Source organism: Symphodus melops (assembly GCF_947650265.1).
Source record: "Symphodus melops genome assembly, chromosome: 21".
NCBI classification, from domain to species: domain Eukaryota; kingdom Metazoa; phylum Chordata; class Actinopteri; order Labriformes; family Labridae; genus Symphodus; species Symphodus melops.
The window spans coordinates 9,627,669-9,651,524 of NC_136711.1; the positions used below are offsets into that span (position 1 = coordinate 9,627,669).

General features: G+C 42.6%; 1 protein-coding gene across 8 annotated transcripts in view; it reads right to left on the bottom strand.

Moving 5' to 3' along the window:
- Nucleotides 1-22,302, bottom strand: part of LOC306817040 (myosin phosphatase Rho interacting protein) — a 47,661-nt gene extending 25,359 nt beyond the window's left edge. For 4 of the 8 annotated variants that reach the window (XR_013777970.1, XM_079333595.1, XM_079333594.1 and 1 more), the window contains exons 1-3: nucleotides 21,395-22,302; nucleotides 18,864-18,941; nucleotides 16,594-16,659 (exon numbers count right to left, since the gene is read on the bottom strand). Coding sequence is in view for 7 of the 8 variants with exons in the window: in XM_079333595.1 (XP_079189721.1) it covers nucleotides 16,594-16,659; nucleotides 18,864-18,941; nucleotides 21,395-21,514 (264 nt within the window). In the remaining variant the exon portion in view is untranslated. The remainder of the gene's footprint in view (nucleotides 1-16,593; nucleotides 16,660-18,863; nucleotides 18,942-21,394) is intronic. The other 4 variants (XM_079333593.1, XM_079333592.1, XM_079333591.1 and 1 more) reach the window with 4 other exon arrangements.
- Nucleotides 22,303-23,856: the final 1,554 nt, after the last annotated feature.

Genomic DNA, 23,856 nt, shown 5'->3' on the forward strand with positions numbered 1-23,856 from the left:
TGCATATAGCTTCTGACGGAAAGGCAGACAAATTCACGATGCAATACGTTATCATCACAACACAGCGATTCGGAGATAACCGAATAAACTTCTGTCTCTTTAACCGTGACCCTCCGTTTGTCATTTCTCAGTGAGGAGTCATGATGTAGTGATGCGATGGGTCAAATTACCATGAAACGAGTTCAAAGTTGTGTATTAAAATATCAACATTTGGCAGCAGTGCTTCAGTAACTGCATCACAGGAGTCTGTAGCCTCTGAGTGTTTACAAGTTCAGCCCCTCTCTTGTTGTGCATTGTATTGTTAGAAAGAGGACTAAAGAGCGGTGAAATTAATGTCTGTTCTATTTTTAAGCCGCGAGAGTTCAGGGGTTCACTGAGCTGTTTTCGGTTTCATCTGATGTCTGGCTGTGAGGTGGAGCTGAGCACAGTGACATGGAAGCCATCTGTCAACCATAAATAACATGACCGCACGACCGCCACAATAACACTAGCCTTTGTACAATGCCTTCAGGTTTGCAGTGCAGGTTTATGTAAGCACACACTGGCTTTGTGCAAAGGCACGGCCCATTTACAATGAATGGAGGCATGTTGGTTCAGCTTGGAGCAGATAAGATTATCTATTCACAGAATACCGCATGGACATAAGTGAACCTGCTGTGCTGGAGAGATTCTTGTAAAAAAATAAATAATAATAATAAGGCTTTTACTTTGGTAAAAAACAAACAAACACTGAGGTAATGAATGTATGTACACATTTACGCACGTTACTATTAAATTCCTTATTCAGAAAACTGACTGTTAGCTCAGTGTGACCTCTAAATGACTCTGTGCCTGAGCCTGTGTTATTTTATGTTGACTAAGGGAATTTTATTTGTTCGATGAAATAAACCAGGACTGTATAGCAGAGCACAGTGGGCGTACAGTAGGTGGCTGTTGGAGCAGCTTTTGGGCGCTACTTTCACACAGAAGCAGAATTAGAGACACCAAAAACACCAGAGCTAGTTCCGAAGTATAAGTGCCAGGTACACGCAGATGATAAATTACAGGCGTGTGTGAATCAGAATGTATTGATTGATTAAGAGATGGAGCCGGAAAGAAAATTTAAAAAAAAGGTATCACGTTCATGCTAGCAAGTGACCAAATCAGTCCAAGTTGGGGACAAAATTAATGCTGACTAATAACAGGCTGTCAAGATGAGAGCAGTGGAGCCTCGTGCATGTGGACAGAGGAGTCAATAGTTTACAGTTCGTGGTAATTCCACCCTGAGGGTAAATGAGAGGCCGTGTTTACTTTGACACTGTTAAATGTCACTTTCACACTCGGCTCTTTTGTTGTTGTCTTCAATATAAAAGACAGCAGAGCCAAAAACCGGCACGGACAGCTTGAACCAGAAGGACTGTATGTTGTGGCAACTCGGCCAGAACTAAGCAGCATGGCAAAATTAAACAAGCAGGCCGATATTTGCACATCATGTTTCGGGGTTAATATTTTCTGGTCCGTCAACGAAGGGCTCTTGACACCAAGGTGAGAGGCCGGGGCGACAGCCGGGCCTGACAGACAGACGGACAAATAGACCTTTAGGACAGCTGGGCGAGAGTCTGGGCCTGTTTCAGACTGGACAGAGAGACTGGCGTCAGCTTGACCTGAGAGCCCTGTCACTGTCAGACATGGCTTTGGGGACGGAGAGTGGGGAAAACGTCGAGGCTGAGAAAAGGGGGATTAAGTCTCAAGTCGGTGGGCAAGGAGAGCAGCAGTGATGTAGTGGGGGGTGGGAGAAAGGGGGTTTGTGGACTACGACTTTGGACTGCTGGGGCCATCTGTTTGAGTAAACAAATCTGGAGTGCAGCAAACATGCTGGTTCGTCCTTGAGCCCGAGTCAAAGGAGGATAAACGGGAAAATATTTCAAATTCTGCGAGCAGTTGTACAAGCAGCTTAAGCCCCCCGTTTTATAATCACAACATCGGATTCTCTAGGACGCAGAAAATAAATCAGAGACTGACTACAGCTCTGATTAAAAAGCTCTTTTCATAAAGCTGCTCACCTCTGAGAGAGATTTGATGATGTGTGTGCAGACGGGGCTTGTTGAGTGAGAACACCGTCCATGTTTTGCACCGGAGCTGGGTGGTAAGCAGCATGGGACTTCTCTCACACGTGTGCACCCTCCCTCCGTCAGCACCCTATCAGCTGCGCACAAATACACGCCCCTGCTTTGGGTCCAGCCGTCGCCGTTCTAGCCCCCGATCCGAGGCCCCCTGAACCCAAACCTTGCTGTCACCTAGGCTAGACCCGGTCCCCTCTCCCTGGGCCACTGCTCTCCACAATGAGCCCTTTGTGGAGCAGCAACAGTTCACACAATGTGGGATTGTCAGCCACCACAGTCCACAGAGCCACTCCTCCCATTAACCCTCGACGAGGAAATGACTGAGAGACAAGAGGCCAAAACAAGTGTCCTTTTGTCATCCCAGCATGGAAATTATGAAGCCAGCATAAACTTATTCTTGTTTCTGGAGATGTGCAGACAAGAGTATGAATGCTGTCTCAATAGAGTTTCAAGGGGAGAGTCTCTGGATCGGACTGTGATGACGAGAGATGCAGGCGGACACAAGCCAGGTGTTCATATTGTGTCTAATGTGCAAACAACAACAACATCAACAACAACAAGAGATTATCAATCGTTACATCGGGTACAACTATTCACTCTGAAATGTCACTATTCATTTATTGACAATTGAAAAATTTGTATTTCCAATATATAGGACTAGAACCATAAACATGATGATCCAAATCACCAGCTAGCCATCTGTCATTCTGTTTAAAGTTAGCCAAAAGGGGCAGATGGCTAGCTTAGCTTGATCTGACTGCATGAAAATACAGTAAAAGCCTTATACACAGGCTTCAATCTAATCTAATAATCTAAGCATTACTCGTACTTTAAAGTAGTGTGTTTGTGATAAATTCATATTTTTGAGACGTCTTAATTAATATCTCAGTAAGGATGAAATGTTTTGGGGTTGGTTTTTTTTGGTGCAGGCTTTTAGCTGCTCAATTTTTAGCTGCTCAACTTTCAAGATAACAAGGCCGGAGCAAGATCATGAAATGCTTCAAACTTCACAAATCCAAACGCAGATCCTCCTCTCCAATGAATAGAACACTTTCCTTGTCACGCAGTGTTTTTCAATGCTTTTTATTCGTCTTGGGAGGATTCAGAACAAGCTATTGCTAACTGTAGCTCATCAGCTAGCTTCAACCCCTCATCAGGAGTGATGTCACTCGACAGACTACAACATAATGCTAATGAAGATTCACATCTGAATAAACGGATACAATTCTGATACAGGTGTATCATTAAAATGCTGACGTTTCTATGGCAACGGCTACAACATGTAGTGAGTACAAAGAAGAAGCGGTCCTCAAACTGGTCGACTAACTAATGTTATTGACAGTGTTGCCTACAAAGAGGAGGTGGCTCATGTTGTCTCTAACTCCATTATTGAACGATAAAACTCCTAAACTGACAAGTTAGTCTCTGGTGTGTGCAGACTGAACTTCGCAGGGGAATGTTATGACGGCTTATTCAGGACTCGCCTGCATGTGTAGATGAAATCATGCTTCCGTGTGTGCACGTTCGCAGGCAGCAGGGACGTCGAGGATTAGACAGTGACGTCACCATCATTCAGAAGTAGATCGTCTCTGTATCAGCTGCCATCTTTTATACATCCTGAAAAGTTTGATTTCGTGACAGAGAGCCTCGCTGCGCTTCAGATTTGATGTGGTGAATTGTTTGTTTTCGACACTACTGCACGACTTGATCAATAAAACCGATAAGCTACTGAAAAGCCATTTGATTCAGAAACCAGCGACACTTCCACTAAGCTACTGGAAAATGTAGTTTTAACGACTGACTCTACCATTTGTGGTGACGTTACTGCCCAACACTGCCAGCATGTAATATTCAGATAAATACAATTAGGAAACCAGAAACCACAATCAATTTAATGATGCCTTTAAATCAAGTGTATTGAAATATAGGTCCTCTGTGGAGCGAGGCCCACATCTTTTTTTCCTTTGAAAATTCATCACGTCTTTGTGATCTCTGTCCAGATGTTATGTAGTGATAATTAGGAACCAACTCTATGTTTGGAAAATGATAATTAATAGGTTCAGAGCACGAATGCAGGCACGTCTCTGCATCCTTGGCTCTCCTCACTCTTGGCCATTGTGCAGCAAAGCAAAACATCCCCTTCTCTTTCATGACACAGCCAGAGGAAGGTTTGCTTCTTTTGGCAGCTGGCGGAGAGTCTAACTTTCATTTTTGGTTGTGGAGCAAATTCTCCCCCTGCCGTCACTTTTTTTTTTGGGGGGGGTTTGACAGAGTCATTACTGGCCCTGAAAAGCAAGAGTGCATTTGAAAGTGACTCACTTTAGATTGGTATGAGGGAATGATGAAATTGCATTAAACTACACAAGTGAGTCACTTATTGCAACATCATGATGCAGTCATGTAATCCCTCAGTCCTAGTCGATCAGTTTGGGTTCATTCTGGTATTACTCAAAGATAAAGTCTGTTTGGAACACCTGCTCGCTAATCTTTAACATCTGGTATTTGTTTTAGGGTGCCAGTTTGTCTGCCAACTTTCCTGGTGACACATTTAAAAGCTTCAATCTCCCTCGTAAAGTTATGTTTCTCTACTTAGGACATGCAATGGCAGGATCTTCTCGTACTGTTTCCATCGTCCTCCAGAGCTATTTCACTTTGATCACAAAGTGGAGAACTGATGAACTGGCACTGCCTCATCCTGACTCATGGACATGGCCAGGAATCAGGTCTCTTCAGGGTCCAACATCCCCTGCTCATTACCGATAACAGCAATTATGCAATAAATCTTTTCCTTAGCAACTTAAGACAACAGAAGGTAAACACACATCTTTGATACCGGCGTGCATGCCAACAATCAGCCGTGGGGAAATATCCTCAGGTGCCAGACGGATGCAGTCACCTCACGCGCAGCGAAAGAGGAACATCAACTGTGTATCTTTCTTTTTTCTTCCTAAGTCCAAGATAATGATACAAACAGAGATATGTAGAAATCTGGCCAGGAACTAGATGACAGATTGAGACAGTGATGATTGTAATCTCGTTAATGACCGGGGTCTTCAGAGTCCTGTAATTTAACCCACGACATTAAGCCGTACAATCACACCTGATATTTACTTCTGGCTCAGCTGTGATCCAAACTCTGAGCTCTGCCTTTACTGTAGACAAACATATAGCTCTATAAAAAAAACCATATGGTGGATATCTGACATCTCTGTTGCAGGGCCAAGTAGTCCTCCAGGCGTTCTAGGATACACCTCACCCCACTGGAATGTGCTCAGGACATTAAAAAATGAAAATTGTATAGGCATCTGCTTTAAGCCTGGGTACACAGGAACGTCCTTACAAGGAAGGCTAAGCCCGGGAACATTATATCAACACAATATTCAGAGAAAGAAAATGAGCATAAGAACACTGAAAGCTGCATTTTTCACACATTTCTGAGCCTGGCATTTCAGAGCGTTCTGTGGGCGGGAGCTGTACTGCTCCTCTATTGGAGAAAGGTGAGAGGATGTGGGTGGTTGAGAGCTGTGTTAGGAGGCCAGCAGCTGACGAACGCAGAGGAGAGAGGGAAGACGAAAGCTATTTTCTCTGCGAGAACAGCAGGTTCTTTCGAACACAAACGCGAGGATTGTGCAGACCGTCAATCAGACGAGCAGCTACGAGAACACGACGCGTTTCTCTTCTGTGTGTGGGGAAGAAATGATCCGAAAATCTTTAGGTTACAATGTGTAAAATATACAGAACTGTGTAATCTATACAACAAATGAATAATGGTAGAACAGACTGAGTGTGAGTATTCAGTCAGTCTCCGTCTGGCTGCTGACGGAGTGGTTGTGCTGCCTGGAGAAACAGGTGCTACAATCGAGTTCTGTCTTGTTGCGTGCGTGCGTGCGTGTGTGCATGCATGCGTGTGCGTGTTTAGTTTTCAAGACTGGGAACCTTTCTCTACTTAATTGTACTTAGTTTTTGTCTTTATATCAGAGCTGCATTTTAACAGTATCAAGAGAAGAACAGAGACGGTGGGTTTTTATCCCACTGCTGCTCTTTAAATCCGTAAAAGACAAATAGAGCAACAAGGAAATTCAGTCAATCCTGAAGTAAGTACTAATTCATAAACAGACTTTGAATTCACGGACCAATTAAAATCGCTTTCAATTAAAAATGGATTCTGAATCGAATCGTGACCCAAAGAATCAAAATGGAAGCGTGACACACTCAAAGATTCTCAGCCCTGCTTGATCACCTGCACAGCGATCTCACCCGACTCACTATACAACGTGCGCTCCCACGATGGTCATAGGATATAAACGTCATCAACCTGAAGATTTCCCTGCTGTGCTCTCACATAGACTCATCCCGACTTCGAGCAGAACGTTTACCAGGGCGCTGGCAGGATGTAGTCAGGGAGCCAAATGTGGCTAAAACGTTCAGGAGGTTCTCAGGAGTTTTGTGCACATGTTAATGAACAAGGTCGAAAACAACATATGATGTTAATGGTATTTGATTCTCCTTTTCATGTTAGCAAGGTGCAAAACGTCACTATAAATTTGACTATGTTAAAGTCTGGCACAACATGTGTGGCTATCATATGGACTGGTGAAAAGGCAAAAAAACAATGAGCTTAAGATAGATAGAGGTAGGTACTTTATTAATCCCGATGGAAATTCAAGTAAGAAGCCTTTAGACCCTTGAAAAGAAGTAAAATCGCTAAAATATCTTTGGTGGAAATGTGTCTTTAATGAACTGGTCAGTTAAGTACCGCTCAATGATACCAAGAGGTCATTCCAAATTTGCAGCTTGAAGAAAAGCTTTTCTCTCACTAAAAGGTGAAAGGTGAAAAGGCATCCACTACAAGCTGTAGCTCGGGTCAAAAGGAAAAGGTTCCCTATCAAAATAAAAGAGTCACATAAATATGACTGGCTTTTTCTTACGCCATTAACAAGACGTCGTTTTCTGCAGCTCTGTCAACGCACGGCTGTTAGGCCTCAACTACCCCTGTGATGATGACTGAAAATCTGCCAAAGCCTTTCTCAGTCAACACAAATTAGCCCATCAGGCAGAAGAGAAAGGAAAATGGGGGAGGAAAAGGAAAATGTTCCTTTGGGAATTTAGCCGATACCTCCGTTTCAAGAAGGGGCTTCTTTTTTTTTTTTTTTTCCACTGGGCTGAAGATCGACTTCCTGCAGATCCAGGCCGTTTGTAAACCTGCCCACAGTTGTTCTGACAGAGGATGACTTTTGGGATTCTACGAGATATAAAATAGACACATTTGGGGGAACACAAGATTCCTTTCAGTCTTCTATGATTGGTCTGATCTATCGATTTTTTTTTTTTTTAAATTCTACACTTTCCTTAGTATCTCATTTTATTCAGGTATACCAATAATCATCAACTCAGCTAATCGTGTGCATCGCTAGTTGATACATGGGAAAAAAAATATGAGACAGCTAGCCCACTTCATCGTGTTTGTGAGGTTTTAAATATTAATGTCATGGCAGGGCTCTTTTATATTTATTACACTTCAAATCTTTTTCCCTTTTTCCCCCCAATAGTCAGTGATTATAATTCAGAGCACTGCATTTTGGGAGCTTTCTCTTTGAAACAACAGAGAGCAATAAGCTGATTAGGCGCTGAAGCTGGAGTTTGGCCGGACCATTGCTCCTTGAGATGGGAATTTTTGGGCCAGAACTTAAGGAAGCTGGAGTGGGTTAATAAAGAGCATATGCTCACCCGACAACGGTTTAAAAAAAAGCCTAGAACAACAAGCCTAATAATGGCCTTCAGTTGCAGGATGTGTGGATTTAACAAGCGAGTTCCACAGACGAAATGAGGCCCAGAAATGAAGCAGAGGAAATCGAAATCGAAAACATCAAAACTAAACATGTGCCGTCTTTTAATACATCTATCGATCGACTCTTGCTTTTGTGTTCTGTGAATCATCAGATCCAATTCCAAGGCTGCACTTTCTTCCCTTACTAAAAATATCTGCTCTGCAAAGCCTAGAACCTTAACAGGTGGTCCGACTGGCAGCTCTCTAAGCTGAGGTCAAAGTTTAAAGTTCATCCATTACACCTGCACCTGTCGCAGCTCTGAAAGACCTTCATCTGCAGCTGTGGCTACTGATAGCCATCACAAGGTAGCAGCTGTTTAGACTAATGCACAGAGACGTCTTACAGCGGTGACATATCCAACAGTCCACTCTGCCATCCACCCACAAACTGCTGAGTTTAGGCTGAAAAGCAGGAAATCTTAGCTTGAATGGCAAATCCCACGTCGGCACCCTGCTGCTGTAAACATATGGGTCCTATTTTAATCGTCGATGTTGAAAATGCCTCTCAGTGTCCCAACACACATGCAGACAACTTCCCACCTCTCCCACTGTTTTATTAGTGGCTGTCTCAGAGCTGGCCCCCTCACCCTGATGCTTTAAATGAAACCTTTTGTCAGTGTCCTGCTCTAGTGTTTAGAACAAACTGAGCGAGCAGCCTGTCAGGCCGTGTTTGGCTTTATAGACGAAGGAGAGAGAAGTTACACAATACTGCATTGCTCTCTCTCTCTCTCTCTCTCTCCGACACAAATGATTTATTGGCCAGTGAGAAACTGGAGTGAAAGAAGGAGATAGGAGAGAGTGGCAGAATAAGAGAAAAGCGAGGAGCTTAAAAGGAAAAGGAAAGTGAATCGGAGTAAGTAATGAGAAAGTAAAAAGTGAGGGCCGTGCGAGTGAGAGTGGACGCTGGTTTAGCCAAAGCCTCCTGGAGCCGGCCTTTCTCTGGATGATGAATAGCTGGAAATCATTAAAAAGAACAAGAAAATGAAGGAGGGTGCAAAAAAAAAAAAAGAAAAAGAGAAATCCAGGAAAAGAAGACCCTTTTCTCACTATTTGCTTCAACCTAACATGTCAATCATTTTCACCAAAGAATTATAGAAAAAAAAAAGAAAAAAGTCCAAGTTACCATCAAAAGGTTTACCTCACGAGCAGACGAACAGATATCTTCTGAGAAACCATTTGCAATAAGCATTAAAGTAGTATTTTAGCCGAGGTGGTGATAGGCCTAGTGCCCTGTGTTAAAAGATCCTGTCCACAGGCTCACGCTACACTGAACACTAATATAATAACAGAGCAGAGGGCGGAAGAGACCGTCTCTCTTTGCTTTCACTTTACATTAGCTGAAGCTAAAAGACAAAGCAAAACCCTTCAGTTTATGGTTCGGATGGAAAAAGATGCAGAGACATATGAAGAGGGGACAAACCGCCTCTTAATGAGATGAAACCTTGGATTTCTGTTCTGCTCCAATGTGTCTGTGCACTTCCAGGTCAACTGCACTTTCTCCTGCGACAATGAAGAGAACCAAAATAGTCCCCTCCTTTGTGTGTTACGAGTGTGCACGCTGGAGGACAATGCAGTTTTATTGACTGTAATTTGAATTTAATACGTGTAATTTGACAGCAATTATTTCTAGACTCATTAAGCCTTTTAGCATTGGAATACACACACTCGATCACAATAAATGGGGAGAGGGAGAGGGAGAGGGAGAGGGAGAGGGAGAGGGAGAGAGTGAGGGTGAGGGTGGGAGGTCCCTGTTGTTGCATTTGATCGCTGAGAGTTTAGAACACAAACAAAAACCGCAATTAAGTTTAGTTTCAAATCAGCTGGGAGCATGTTTCCAGTCACTTCTCCATGTGTGTCTGAACACTAATGGAAGTAACCACTTTGAATTATGCCTTTAAAGATAAAGACTGTAAAAGTGACCACAGTGCTGCCAAGTAGAAATAGTAGCTGTGACTCAAACGGGGTCATGTTTAGAGAGCAGACTCGGCCCTGAGCCAGACGGGTCTTCTGACTAAAGATATTGGAGAATTCAAACAGTGGACAAGTGGACGAGATAAGATTTTATCTTAAGTCACATCCGGGACGATGGGGTGACTAAAGCCAATGGAAAAACTAAAGAGCAGGAAAGACACTGGAAATTCAGACTAGAAGGTGAACAGAGAGCCAGATGTGTCAAAAAATACACAATTTTTTTAAATTCAGCTTTACCACAATCTCCTTGTTATGGCAAAGTCATGTCTCATTAGAGAGAAGGGCAATCTGTTGGACATACTGGATCACTTGCGGGACAGCAGGGCTCTTGATTAGCAATTAAATTGTGGAACTTCTGCCTAAGTGGAGACGTACCATTACTACAGACAACCAAATCACTTCTGGTCTGATTTGTCGAGAAGCTACAGTAGATACTTCTTCCCCCGCTGTGTCAGGTCAATCATCTCTGCTGGGATCAAACTAAAAGTAAAGCAGACTCATTGGCTTAGATCTGGCAGGGAGACTGATTCTTAAAGTACTTTGTGCTTGGTTGGGGTAGACGATATCAGGCTAAGCTGTCTTGACACAAAGAAACAACAAAAAAAAACTGATTCTAGTCTAGTTGAAAGTAGCACGGCTACAAAAGAGAAATCAATTTAATCTAAACGTTTTGATCAAACGGCGACAAACCAAAACACCAATCTATATAGACCAAGTCTATTATTTAAAAAGACCAAACATTACTCCACCATGAGCATTTACTTGGCTAGGAGAAACTTCCTAAACATGCATAAACCTCCAGTAAGACCAGACTCTTTGTTGGACAGCCACAGGAAAAGTAGGTTGGAGACAGAAGAAGCGAAAGACTGATGAACACTTGCGATGACACAACAGTGCCTGTCATCCAGATAACGCTTCACCAACAACACTTACGTAAAAAGGAAAGCAGCAGGTGTGGCACCTTATTTTTAAACTTGTACTGTCATGAAATCACATGAGTGCTCATACAGTGGCCTCAGTCATCGTGCCGAGGATCATCCCACAAATATCTAAAAAAGCTTCAACAAGGGGAATTTTGGTCATTATTTGCTGCCCTGCTCCCTTTGCACTGGAGGGTGTTAACTCACACCCTTGTAAGCAATGGTATAGCACAGGGCTAACACCCTGCACTCACTCAACGTGCCAAGGCAAACAGCACTCATGGTACGGTGACAAGGTCAGCATTGCACAAGGAATTGGGAATTTTGAGGATTTTTGTACTCAGTTTTGTATTCCCATTTTTTTTTTTAATAAGAACAAAATCTAAGGAATGGTTTTCATCACTATACTGGGTGCCAGATTTGGGGGTGTGTGGTTCCCACTAAGTTGAGTGGCAGTTACAGTGTTGTACACCCTGATGATTACAAGTTTGTATGAATGGCTGTTCCCATGGTTTTGTGGCTTTATGAAATGGGAACAGTGACCCGACTGTAATCCATGGCTGTTTACATTCCAGTAGATCAGTTCCTACTGGAACCATGGGGAAGGAAGGGCAGGGGTTAAAGAAGACTCTCACGCACCGTATCGCTAAAACACCAGCACGAGCTTCGGCCAGGACCCACGCACTTAGTAAACAACCTGCAATGACCCAATATGGAAGGCGTGCAAAGTATTATCAACACAGACAACATCTCATTTATCTTGAACCTTTTTTTCACAAAAGCAACGGCGAGGTCCCCTAATCCTAAACCTTTGCATCATGTACTTCAACTCAAACTTGTGTACACTCTTTCCAATCCGTTTCCCATGGCTTACTGTGTGTGGATGACTGAAGCGCCCCCCATAAGTATCCCTAATTTAAAGGGGTGGGGATCCCACTTGTTCCTTGCATAGAGTGCCTGCAGGCAACAGCACCGCTCGGAGGCCCTGCCCACTAATCCATCTTCTCAAAGCTCTCCTCATTCTCTTACAAAAATAAGAGACACGTTTGTCAAAATGGTTTAAAAAAAATGGCCATCAAATCTACATTACAACAGGGCTAGAAAAGGTAGCATTTATGCATGTTTTAGCATGTTAGAAGGTTTTTACGTGACTGAGGGCAAACATTGGCTGAAGGGTGTTTAGCTCATGTCTGGCAGAGAAGCAGCAGAACAGTGTGCATCAAGTTAAAAGAATGCACAAAAGTGTGGGAAATGGAGGGAATGTTGTCTTAACTCTCAGTTCTTGGACAGTGCTACGGGGCAAGAGTTCTTCTAGTCTGATTCCAGTAAACAAAGCGGATCAATTGATGTGACATTAAACGAGAACGACTTCAACAACTGAAACATCATGAGAACATTCTGCTCAGAAAAGAATGGATACAGACAGGCAGCTTGAATAGATGCAGTCTTAAGGCAGATGCAATTCATGCGTCTTTGAATGGGCCTTTTGTGAGGTGCAACTCAATAGGGAGCCTCATTTTATTAGCAGGTATGCCTGGCTTGTTCTATAGGTACTGAAAACCATGAACTAAAAAGACCGAGAACACAAAGTGCACTATTTCTAAGCAGCTCCAAAAAGCCTCCAACAAAGCCGGGAAACATTGTAAGCAATCCATTTGCAACAGTAATTAAAGAGCTGCATCATGTAAGGATGTGAAAACACTGAGGCTGTGATTCAGTGTGAGCTCAGAGACCACAACAGAGACCGAGATATCTAAAGAAAGAAAAAAAAAAAAAAAAAAAAAAAAAATCAGCCGAGATCATATGATCAGGAGTGTGTGTGGGTGAGTAACAGTCAGGTCAAAACAAGGTCAATGGGAGCTAGGTGTTGTGTGGTATTTGGGACTGCGTAGCGAAGCAGTTATTATAGTGTGGGTGTTCATCATTTTAAACCACACTGATGTCATCAAAGTGGCTTTTCTGTGCTCGGGAGCTCTTCACACCTACACGCCTGCCCACCCCATGAGCTGATAATGGATTTTTAGGTTTCGTGTTTCTCATGTCCCCTTTGCCAACTTGAAAAAGCTTTATCACACTTTATGTGCATTAAAAACACTCGTCTCATCTTCAGGTCATGTTCTAGTCAGTCCTCTTTCTCTGATGTCATCGGGGCAGCGTTGTGATTTATCTACCTGTAAATCCTTTTCTAATTCATTCATATCCTCTGCCCTCAGATTATTAAATGCTCTACATGTTTTACATTTCTCAGACTTTTTATCCTTCTTTCATGAATCACCCTCTCGCGCTACCTTTAGAGCAAGACTCATCCTTTCATTCTCAGGAGGTTTATTTCTACCCGTCTTCTTGATTAGCAGTAATGTTGGATTCTATTCCATATTTTTTGCGCTTCAATATAATTATTTGTAGTCTGTATGTCACTGTTTTTTTTTTATGTACATACTTCTATAAACCAACTTCTCCCAGGGGGATGAATAAACAGGTTGGCATTGAATTGAACCGAGTGCTAAAGCTTAAGTAAGTTTAAATCTGGAGGTTTCTTTCTCGATTCTTGTAACACCTGTTCCTGACACGGCGTTTGCAGTCAAGCACCCTCTGTCCCAGGTGCACGCACGCACACGCACGCTGAACCTGAGGGGCACAAATGTGCAATCTCAGCACAAACTCACTCTACAACATCCAGCCTTGCACATTTGTTTCCGATGCTGTGTCTGAGGATTTTTTTCTTCCAGTTATCGTAGAGAGGCTTTGCTCGCCGTCTGACTGAGCCGAGCGACCGCTTCAGCCCACACACTGTTTCCATGCAGAGCATTCTGTCCTCTTCTCCTTCAGAGACAGCCAGAAAACAGAGAATAACTGTCCCATGCTACACATGACAACATTAAACTGTTGCTGGACAAAGGGACAAAACATGTTACCATGGCAACCTGTTTCTGGAATAACTGCGTTGGGTAGCTCGGGGAAAATCTAGCTTGTGCTTGGAGCAAACACGCGACTGAATTAAGATAAAACACTTTTGACACAACACTTTTCAAGTCCCTTCAGTGCTAACGAAGGATCCTAGCATGGCAGCACGCGCTCTTTGCAGCTAGCTTGTCATGCTCTCCAACCTTCCGATCAGAGCACATTTCCTCCTCCTCTCGTGCTGCCCCGTCTTCGTCCCACCACTTGTCTCTTCAAAGCCACAGCTGCTCTTTTGGCACAAAATGATGGCAGTGGGGTGTAAGCGCTGGGTGTTCACTGTAGGTGGGCAACCCCTAATCGGTGGCCCTGTCGAAGCCAGGCCCTTTGCGAACCCATTCCTTTTCCCCTCAAGAGCGGTGCCACATCCTGACGGTTTGGACCGCAGCCCATCTGGGTTTGGTTAGAGCCAAGACATAAGAGCCATAAAACTAGGCCGAGAGGAAAAACAGAGGGGCACCCTCTCATCTGCATCCCCAACCAGGGCTCTCTGATCAGGGGCTCTGATGTGGTCCCGAGCTATGTAACAAAGGCCGCAGAGCTGGCAGCCTTCACATTTGACCTGCAGTCATTCTCAATAAAAACTGATGTGGCCCTTTTGTTTCACCTCGATTGAACATATAAATACAAATAAAGTTACCTTCAGCAGCTTTTTGCAACACGTGACAGGTCCTACGAATAAAAACACCGTAGAGGAAGTCAAAACAAACCCAGCTGTTAAACCAACCACTTAGCTTCAATCATTGGTTTGAAGAAGAGACCGGCGCAGTGTCTTTTATGGCTTCACACTATTATGACACTAAATGTAAATCAATCAAACGTAGAGGGGCTAATGAATCAAACCTCACTGGCCATAGAACTCCACTGTGCTGGCTACATATGAAGATTAGCCAGCTGTTTATTTAATTTAAAAAAAATAACTGTTCTTAATTCATTCTGATTTGTTCGGTGTGACAAGTGAGCTTCTATATTTAGTGTCACCTGATATTTTCAGCTCGAGACCCTTTCTCCTCTCCTTTTGATCAAGCATTCAGAAAGGACATGAAAAGATGAAGAGTGACATCCACGGAGGCGGCTGAATGGGAAGGAGGACGTCCGCCTCTTTCCTTTGTTTCCTCCAGTAAACACATCATCCATCTCTCTTCTCCCTGAGTGCCTCCTCACTCATATCTTTAATTTGAAGAACAAAACGAAGAAGACCAATGTAGCGTGTTTTCCCCATTTTCAGTATGATGACATTTAAAAACAGTTAAAAACAAAATCCTGATTTAATGTGTAAATAAAAAAGCCTTCACATCGACATGCGGCAAATATCTAAAAGCACAGCCATGAAAAATTATCTACACAGCATCCAGGCTCTTGTGGCCTCTATTACATAAACCCTCTCAGCTCTGCCAGAGAATGCCACATACAGTATGAAAGGGTCAAAAGCAACAAAGCATGTGCTGTTTCAACTACTTCTGCTTTCAGCATTCTTTTTTTTTCAAAGCACATCCCACGTTTAGAAAAAAAGGCCGTCGAGCGACGACGCTTTGGGTCAATCGATATTCAGCCAGCCCACACGCTGCAATATAAAGCAGCAGCAACAAAAGCAAAAGAGAGAAAAAAAAAAAAAACTATTCAGCATTGAAACAAGTGACCTACATAACCATGAAGTCTAAAATAGAGACAGCCTGACTACATCACCACTTTATGATGACTGTATAGATATGAGAGTATTGTCACCGATAAATTCACTGGAGCTGTGACTTGAGTTTTGCCCATGTTCAGTTGTTTTTTATGTTTTTAGCCTTTCCAGAAGAGGAAGTCATCACGGGGCTCTTGCACAATAAGAGTGTAAGGCCCTTGAACAAACACACACCGCGCGGCACATGACTTTCAGCATCAACACCATGTGGTGTCACTTGATTCCTACCGACACCATTGTGCTAGTTAGGCCAGTGTTTAAATACTTGTGAGACAGAGAGCTCTGGTGGTAACTGTGAGGTAAACCGAACCCTGACCTCTAACCCGAACCCTGACCTCTAACCCGAACCCTGACCTCTAACCCGAACCCTGACCTCATGGTTAAGCTGGAAGTGACTGTAACTGAAATTGTTTACATCTTGGAACATTTTTATATTAAGATGTTCCTATTGTAGATACGTCAATACAGAGTTTTAAAACAATACATAATTTTTTTATCATCGTTTGTATCAAAAAGTATTCAGTGGATTTGATCTGCGTTTATTTTTTAAACCCAAACCTCAGCACACAGAGGAGGATGAGACAGAGTCAATGGATCTGTGCACTTCAGACCGTCTGAAATATCTGGCGCCGAGGACTTCTGTTGCCATGGTACCCAAACAGGTAGTGATATTTGATTTGAAGTCTTAACACTCAGATATTACGACAAACGTATTGTATAACATGTCGTGCTTTGATTGTAAATCCTGAAAGAAAATCAAGGCGTGATATTTTACATTTACGACTTATTTTAGGTCAGATTTATTTGTCAGCTGATTTTTATTTCATCATATTTCAGTCATAAGCTAATCTTTCAGGTCATCGGTTCCTATCCGTTTGTTTTTACTGTGTGCGGGTAATGCCAGCTTTCTTCACCAGTTTCCCTTTTAATACTTCCAAACTGAAAAGGGAGAATCAGTACTTCCCTTCCACTGACATGTATTCTGCTCAGTTTCATGAACACAGATGAACAAAGAGGAAGGGTAGTTTGTAAATGTAACAGATTGCAGCTGCCAATACGCCGAACAAGACCCTGAAAAATGGACAGAACTTTCATCACGTGGGCTATGAAGGAGGGAGGAGCGCCTACCATTTCGTCCAGGGCGTAGCGGAGCAAGCCGTGCTCGTACAGGATGAAGAACCTCCTTTGCCATTTCTGCATGAAAAGGAGAACCAGAATATTCTTGATTAGACACGATGGTCATGTGTTAAATATTAGGATCAATCCCAGCAGTAAACAAAACCAGCCTTTAACGGAGGATGAAGCAGCATGAGAAGGAGTCGTGCGTGTGTGTTTGACAGCTGTTTATTTATTATGAATTGGCCAATTTAATCATGACAGTGAAATAACAGACACAAGTATAGGCAGATATTTCATTATTAAAGCCACAGATTCAATGTCGGGCCTGTATTAACACATTCATATATTTAACAATTAAAACCCTGAATGTCATATTCCTGTGCAGGACACTGCCAGGTCTAAACAAGCGTGCACAAACAAACTCACACACACACACACACACACACACACACACACACACACACACGAGTATGCGAGCCTTGATGAAAGTGTTGCAGCCCCAGAATTTCAACATTGACCACATCACAAGTTTTAAAGCTGGCTGGAAATTTTTTCATCATGCATGAGTTCAAAAAGTCCATCACCCAGTTTATAGTTTGCTTTTAATGAATCGATGGAGGGTTTCTAGATTAAAGGGTAAACGAAGAACAAAATCTATTTGGAGTAAGACCTCATATTGAAATCGCTCAATCTCTCAGTAAAATTGATACTAATGTGCCGATGAGATGCATCCATCGATCTCTTTCCTCTTGACCCCCCCCTGTTATCTTAATGCACCGTTTTGTCTCAGTATTAAATAACCAGCTCTCCTATTCCAACCGAGGAACACTCATTAATTATTGAGAGGAGCTCGTAACCTAAAAAGGCCTCGCTGAGAAGCTTCACAGGTCGGGTTAGCAGGAGTTATCTATTAAAGATATCCACTATAAAGTCACTCTGAAGGACAAATTAGAGCCTCCGAGCCACAAGCAGCGAGATGTGAGTGACTCATCCATCCTGTCAGCTCCTGTTCTCTGTTATTTACTTGTTGGTTATTTTACACCAAACCAGCCAGCTCACCTCAGCACTGCGTCCGGGCCAACAATTATTCCCCCGCAGTAAAAAGCTGATTGGAAGAATAGGCAGAACACACCAGCGATTACGTCAAAGCGACAGCAGCGAGCTGTTGACAGCAGCTGAACTGAAGGATCTGGAGGTGCTTTTCACCAAAGCCCATATGGAAGCCATCAGCGTGGCTGTGAGAACTGGGACTTTTCCCTTCTCCTCCCCCACACACACACACACACACACACTCTCCCAAAACTCCTCTTTGGGATGCACCACCGCAGAGTAATCTTGGGAGAGCTGATAAAGGAAGCAGAGCAACAGAAAAAGGGCTTCTCATTACATGCTGCTAGGGGAGTAGGATTGATAAAAAAAATAAAAGTCTATAAAAGACTCATAATTGTGTGAGGATGAGGAGTTTTGTGATAAAGGCTCAAGTCTCCCAAAGGAAGCTGCTGAATCCCTGACACAGCGACAGAAGCAGCAAAAACAACCGACCTGCTGTTTGTCAAATGTCAAAAGGAGAGCCAGAATGTTGAGCAGAATTAAAAGAAGAGCTACTGGAAGCGTCTTTTTTTTTTTTCTTCTTCTTTTGGAGCTGCTGTGATAAAGCAGAATCAAAGCGAGCTCTTGAAAAAAAAAACGTGATGCTTGAATGCTGATGGACACTTTTTTTTTTTACCCGCTAAGAAAGTAGGTTAAACAAATAAGAAAAGCCAAACAAAGGCTGACAAGTAAAACTACACTACAACATCGGCTGCCATATTTGACACCAAACAAACTGTACATCATCACAAAAGAAGGGTACAGCTTACACATATTTACTCTGCTTTTCAAATATTATTACACAAATATCACATGTCAACAGTAGAGGCCCAGTGACTTTATAAATGTGACATTTCATCTTCTCTTATGCCCATGACTAATGCAGGTTTTGTACAATTGGTCCCACAGAATGAATTCAAACTGTTCCAAGACGTTTTCATGTTAAATAATGAACCCCCCTGTCTTTAGAGAAACAGTACGCCCGAGCAGAAGCTGCAGACTATGAGTCAAATAAACATGTTTCCTTTGAAGAATAGCCCATTGTGTTTTCACCGTGCAGGGACAACATTTCCCTTCATAAAGAGGGAATCAAAAAAAAAAAAAAAAAAAAAAAAAGAGAGGTGCAGAGACACAACTGGGCCCCATGTTGTGAACATAATCCACTCAAGCCTAGCAGAGGAACCACTTACCCGAGATCTGTGTAAGGGATTGTCAAAATTTGTTCCCTCTGGTGCCAGCAACAGCCACCCTCCATAGACAGGTTTGGCCTGGTGAAAGAAAAAAACACAAATGCAGTGTTGAAGGCAAACAGTAAAGCGGGAACACTCACATATTGACTGGCCGTTCAATAAAGCACATTCTGATCCGATGCAGGCGAAGCTGGAGGCCTGTACATGCTTCACGCTTTCAATTGTGACCTGATACTAGACAGGATTTTGCTGACCAACACACATTTTAGCCTAATTGCAGAAAGGTGTGTATTAGTCACAACGAGCTGCGCCTGAGGCTACATTCTCCAGCTGGCTCGATCCCAGAGTAGCATGCTGCCCTGAAAGAAAAAAAAAAAGAAAGGCTAACACACATGATTTTCCCTCTGATCCTCTAAGTGGGTGGAAGGGGGCAGCTAAAGGCAGAAGTTAGCAAAACAGTGGATCAGAAACAGGAGAGAGAAACAGCACTGGGTATGAGCGCGTATGTGGCTACAGATTTGCAATTCAAACTCAAAATAAGACGTTGCGAGTCGGGCCTGGCCAGTCTGACTCGAGTATTTCTGGGTACAATCTCGAACTGCAGCCACACTCGTAGTCAGTGTTTGCTTGACGGGTCGAAAAAGAAAAAAGAAAAAAAAACCCACAGAACCTCTGCAGGGTTGTGTAAACAGGAGCACAAACTATACTTAACATGTTTTTACCAGCAGATCTTCACCTAAAGACCTTAACAAATAAAGACGCTTACATAATTCAACTGAAAGTCTCTGGAGCATAAGCCTGCAAATCAAGTTGGAAAAGCATTTGCGCCGGCCTTGCACCTCCATGTCCCACTATCAGCCGTTTTGATTACAGCCATAACTTCATCTAGCATCGAAATTCTCCCTTCACTTCAGGAGGAATGGCACTTTTGTCGGCTGAGTGTGACTCTGCACACAAAGGGGATGGAACAGGAATGTTCTATCATACGTCCCTCCTGACCCACATAGTCAAGACGAGAGTTCCTGCAAAAGGAACAGCATCCGACTTTGTCAGAGACAACCTGAGAGGTGAAGGCGCACAGGAATAGCACCTTGCAGAGGTTATTTGATAATGGGTCTGCAGGAAAAGGGTAGTTCCCCACCAGTGTTGAGAGAATCACACTTCTACGAGGACACTAGCTTCCCTCTGTCTGTTAGAAACAGTCTAAAGATCACACACACTTAAAACAAGTGTCCCGATTCTCCTTACATGACCTGACAGCAGCTTGATAACAAGTCCTCCTGAGAGAGAGGAATAGACTGGATGAATCTAGGTCATTTCATACCCTTCAATGGTTCAGTGTTTAGATCGAGTCTTTTAAGAGTGGTCGTGTGTGTTCAGTTTTGCAATGTCCCCCTTATTCATGATGACCCCCCCCCCCCCACCCACCACCACCACCACCACCATCACCACCATAAATGACTGTGTAATACTGCACCAAGGGACAGCGAGGGTCTATGATCTTCCTTCATGGGCCGGTCGATGAAGCGACAAAGAATAAGACTCGCAGTCCATCAGTATCGACTTGATTTAGGACTCACACAATGTCCTGCGTCGTCAGCCCTTTTACATCAAATGTAACCTCGGCACGATGAGGTTGACAATCAGTGGGTGAGAAGTTCAGCTCAGAAGGTCAAATAACCTCAAGACCATCTCCAATCCGACAACTAGGAATATGATTTTATAGATGTGAAAAGATGTATGCTGTGTTGTGATTTCAGTTGTGTTGTGTCCTTTAATAAAAATGACATCAAAGTGGCAATCTATCTATGTATCTCCAATGACAACCGTTGGTCATGATGGAGGAAATTTAAGCTCAGTGGTTAAGTTCTTATCATGACAAGCTGCAGACAGTATCAACAGAAGAAGCGTTTCTGCCAGGAGAGTAATTCATCCAAACTTTCTCCCTGGATAAAGGTAACTCTTAGCCTATCCCAATCAGCTTAGCAGGAGGAATGATCACATACAGGGCCAACAGAGTCCAGTGTGACCTGATGCCACCATTCATGGACTGCCAAGACCAACAACACAGTTCAGCAGGCAGTGACAGGGAGGCAAATACAACTGTGATATTTGAAGTAAACGTAAAAAAATAATTAGATCTCGGGTACTGAGGGGCTTTTAGGTGGGATCTTGATGGCTGAAATTGTGCAGGAAGCATTAGGGCAAAAGGATGGGACAATGTAGTAAGAGTAAGGAGCATTAACAAAGACCTTCACCTAAATGATGCAACAGAAAATATATAGGTTACAATGTTGGGTGGAGGCCTGTATCTATATAAATTAAGGTCAATATGTGCCCCTTGGCTGAAGACTAATTATGTCCAATTAACATAACCTTTGCACTTCATGGTACATTACTGACACATGACAAACAGAGCAGTGCACATCCAACAGGATCATAAAAAACAGGCTTCAGTACAGTCATGCAGGTCAGCTCACGAACACAACGTCAAAAGTATGAAAGGAAAGTGGTGTAATGGATTCGTTTACCTGATTCAGATCTTCATCATTCAGCAAATGTGACTCTCTGGGCTTGAAGCAGTTCTGGCATTTACTTTTGTTGAAAATGTTGGCTTGAAATTTCCGACATGGGTTGTCTTTGAGTGACATGGTTGATGGAAAAGACGATGCAAGGTAATAGGCTACAAAGATCCAAGAACTCCTTGTTTTTACGCACAACACTGTCAGGTCGAAAATGCTGGAGTCAACCTGCTGATGGTTGAAATATAATGAGACAACTTTCTAGAACATTGCCTTTAGATTCAAAGTCTGTTAACAGGTAAACAGTGCGTTGTTCACCTGTCCTGGTAGGTTACCTGAGGCGGTGAATAACCTCTCGTTATGTGTTATCAATAATAGTCATGTTGCACCGAGGGGTCGCATCGCGCAGCTAACGGTGACCTGCTAACTTTTTATGTCTGGTTTACACAGAAGTTGACCAAAAAAAAGTCGTCAGCTCGCGGACAGGTGTGCGCGAGCTTTTTTTAATTACGTCCCGCAACGACGTATCGACGTTTCACAGGTGACATTCCTGGCCTCGAGCTCGCTGCAAACGTCCCGTAAGCCTCCATCGGGCGGAACGAGCTCTACGGAGGGAGGGAGTTTGGCCCCTCTCTCTCTCCGTCTCTCTATCAAACAAGTGATATCGGATTCATTGCCGTAAAAAAAAAACTCTTGCGCGTTTCTAACGTCTCTGTTTAAGGCCAAAAAACATAAAGCAAGTTTAAAAACGCCATCTACTCGGCTGTCACTTCGTTGTGTCCATAGCTTCGGGTCCCGTTCCCCTTCTCGTTGGCACTAATACGCAGTTTGCTGCTGGATGTTTTCGTGAAAATACTCGCTTGGGCCGCATATGCAGTTGGTGGGGAGATGAGGAGGGGCTCAGGAGGGACGGAGGTGATAAGTGACAGTGAGCTTGACCAATCACGTTAATTTAAACGCCCACAGTCGTGCCAGCGTCCAATAGGAAGCGTCATAAAATCTCTAATACTTTCACTCATGCTTGGTGGGCTTTAAAGAGCCCCATGACTGAGAAAGTGCATTATTTTCAACATTAACCTGATATAGAATGTTTCATTTGGTCAAACAAAATAAACAGAGCATAAGCTTCAAGTTAGACATGCTATTAGGTTATTGAAAAGCATAACAAAGTCTATTACTTTTGGCAACAAGCAATTCACAAATCAAGTTAAATTCACGATTAATAACGATGTTGAAATATAGGATTTTCTAATAAAGACCCAAATGCTTGTGCATAGATTTAACTATGCTATGTAGGCATAGGCAAATTAATTGATAATTGTCTTAGTTGGAAGCCAGCTTATAGACACTGTTAAAAGTGTAATGTCTAAATCCATAGGCTCTCATGTCAATATCCTACAACTCATTACACACGCTTACTGTAGGCCTGTAGAAGTGTATGACCTACTGTGTGAAAGTATACATGCAAGTACACACGCCTACAAAGCAAACACATATGCTAATTGTATGTGAATGAAGAAGTCTATAAGAATTATGTATCTATGTGATGATAAGAAACTAACCAACTCACTTTTTATCAATTAATGTGCTCAAAAATATCATGATTTAATTTAAATTAAAACAGCACGGATCATTAACAAAGCAGGGAAAAACTTACAACCAACGTGTATTCAGAGGTTTTTCATTGTTCAACGGAGCTGGTATTTACTTTGGGGAACAGAAAGGCGTATTTAGAAATAAAAAGAAATGATTCATGGATTGTATGCAAAAGTCCAATGCCATAAAATGTACAACACAAGTTCCCTCATGATCTACTTATCTGGTGAAACAAAAACACACGAAATATTAAAAAATAAAACCACTACAGAAATGTATATTGATTACATTTTTGTCGCTATAGTTTATTCTGTGAACCATTTGCATGGCTTAACAACAGATAAATAAAAGAACAACATGAATACTGTACATTTTATTTTTATTTTAATGAGTATTTTATTTGCTGAAATGATATTATCTGCCTTGTGATTGGCTAATATGGAAAGATTCAAATGAAGGTTTAGTGGTGTAGGCCATTGTCACACTACTACACTAGTTTTATTCTCTTGCAAATGCAGAACAGAGTACAAGAAACATTTCCCTTCTGGGATAATAAAGTAGATCTTGAGCTTGACTACTGTATGTTATTGTGATAGGCACAAATAGAGAAAATATACTTCACAAAGATGCATAAAACTACTTTTTTTAATGAAGCTTTTAAACATGGAAACCAATTCTGAGTTCATGTTTTGATTCCAGGCTCCAGAGCACCATCTGTTGGTCTCAGACTATCAGTGGCCTGGGCTAAGCTGCTTGCACAATGATTCGGAAGCCTAATCAAATGGGTTTTTAAGATTTATGGACAGTTGGAGTTAAGAAATGGCTTTGCATTACTTTCCCCGTGCAGCTGGTTTCATGAGTCAACATATCAGAAT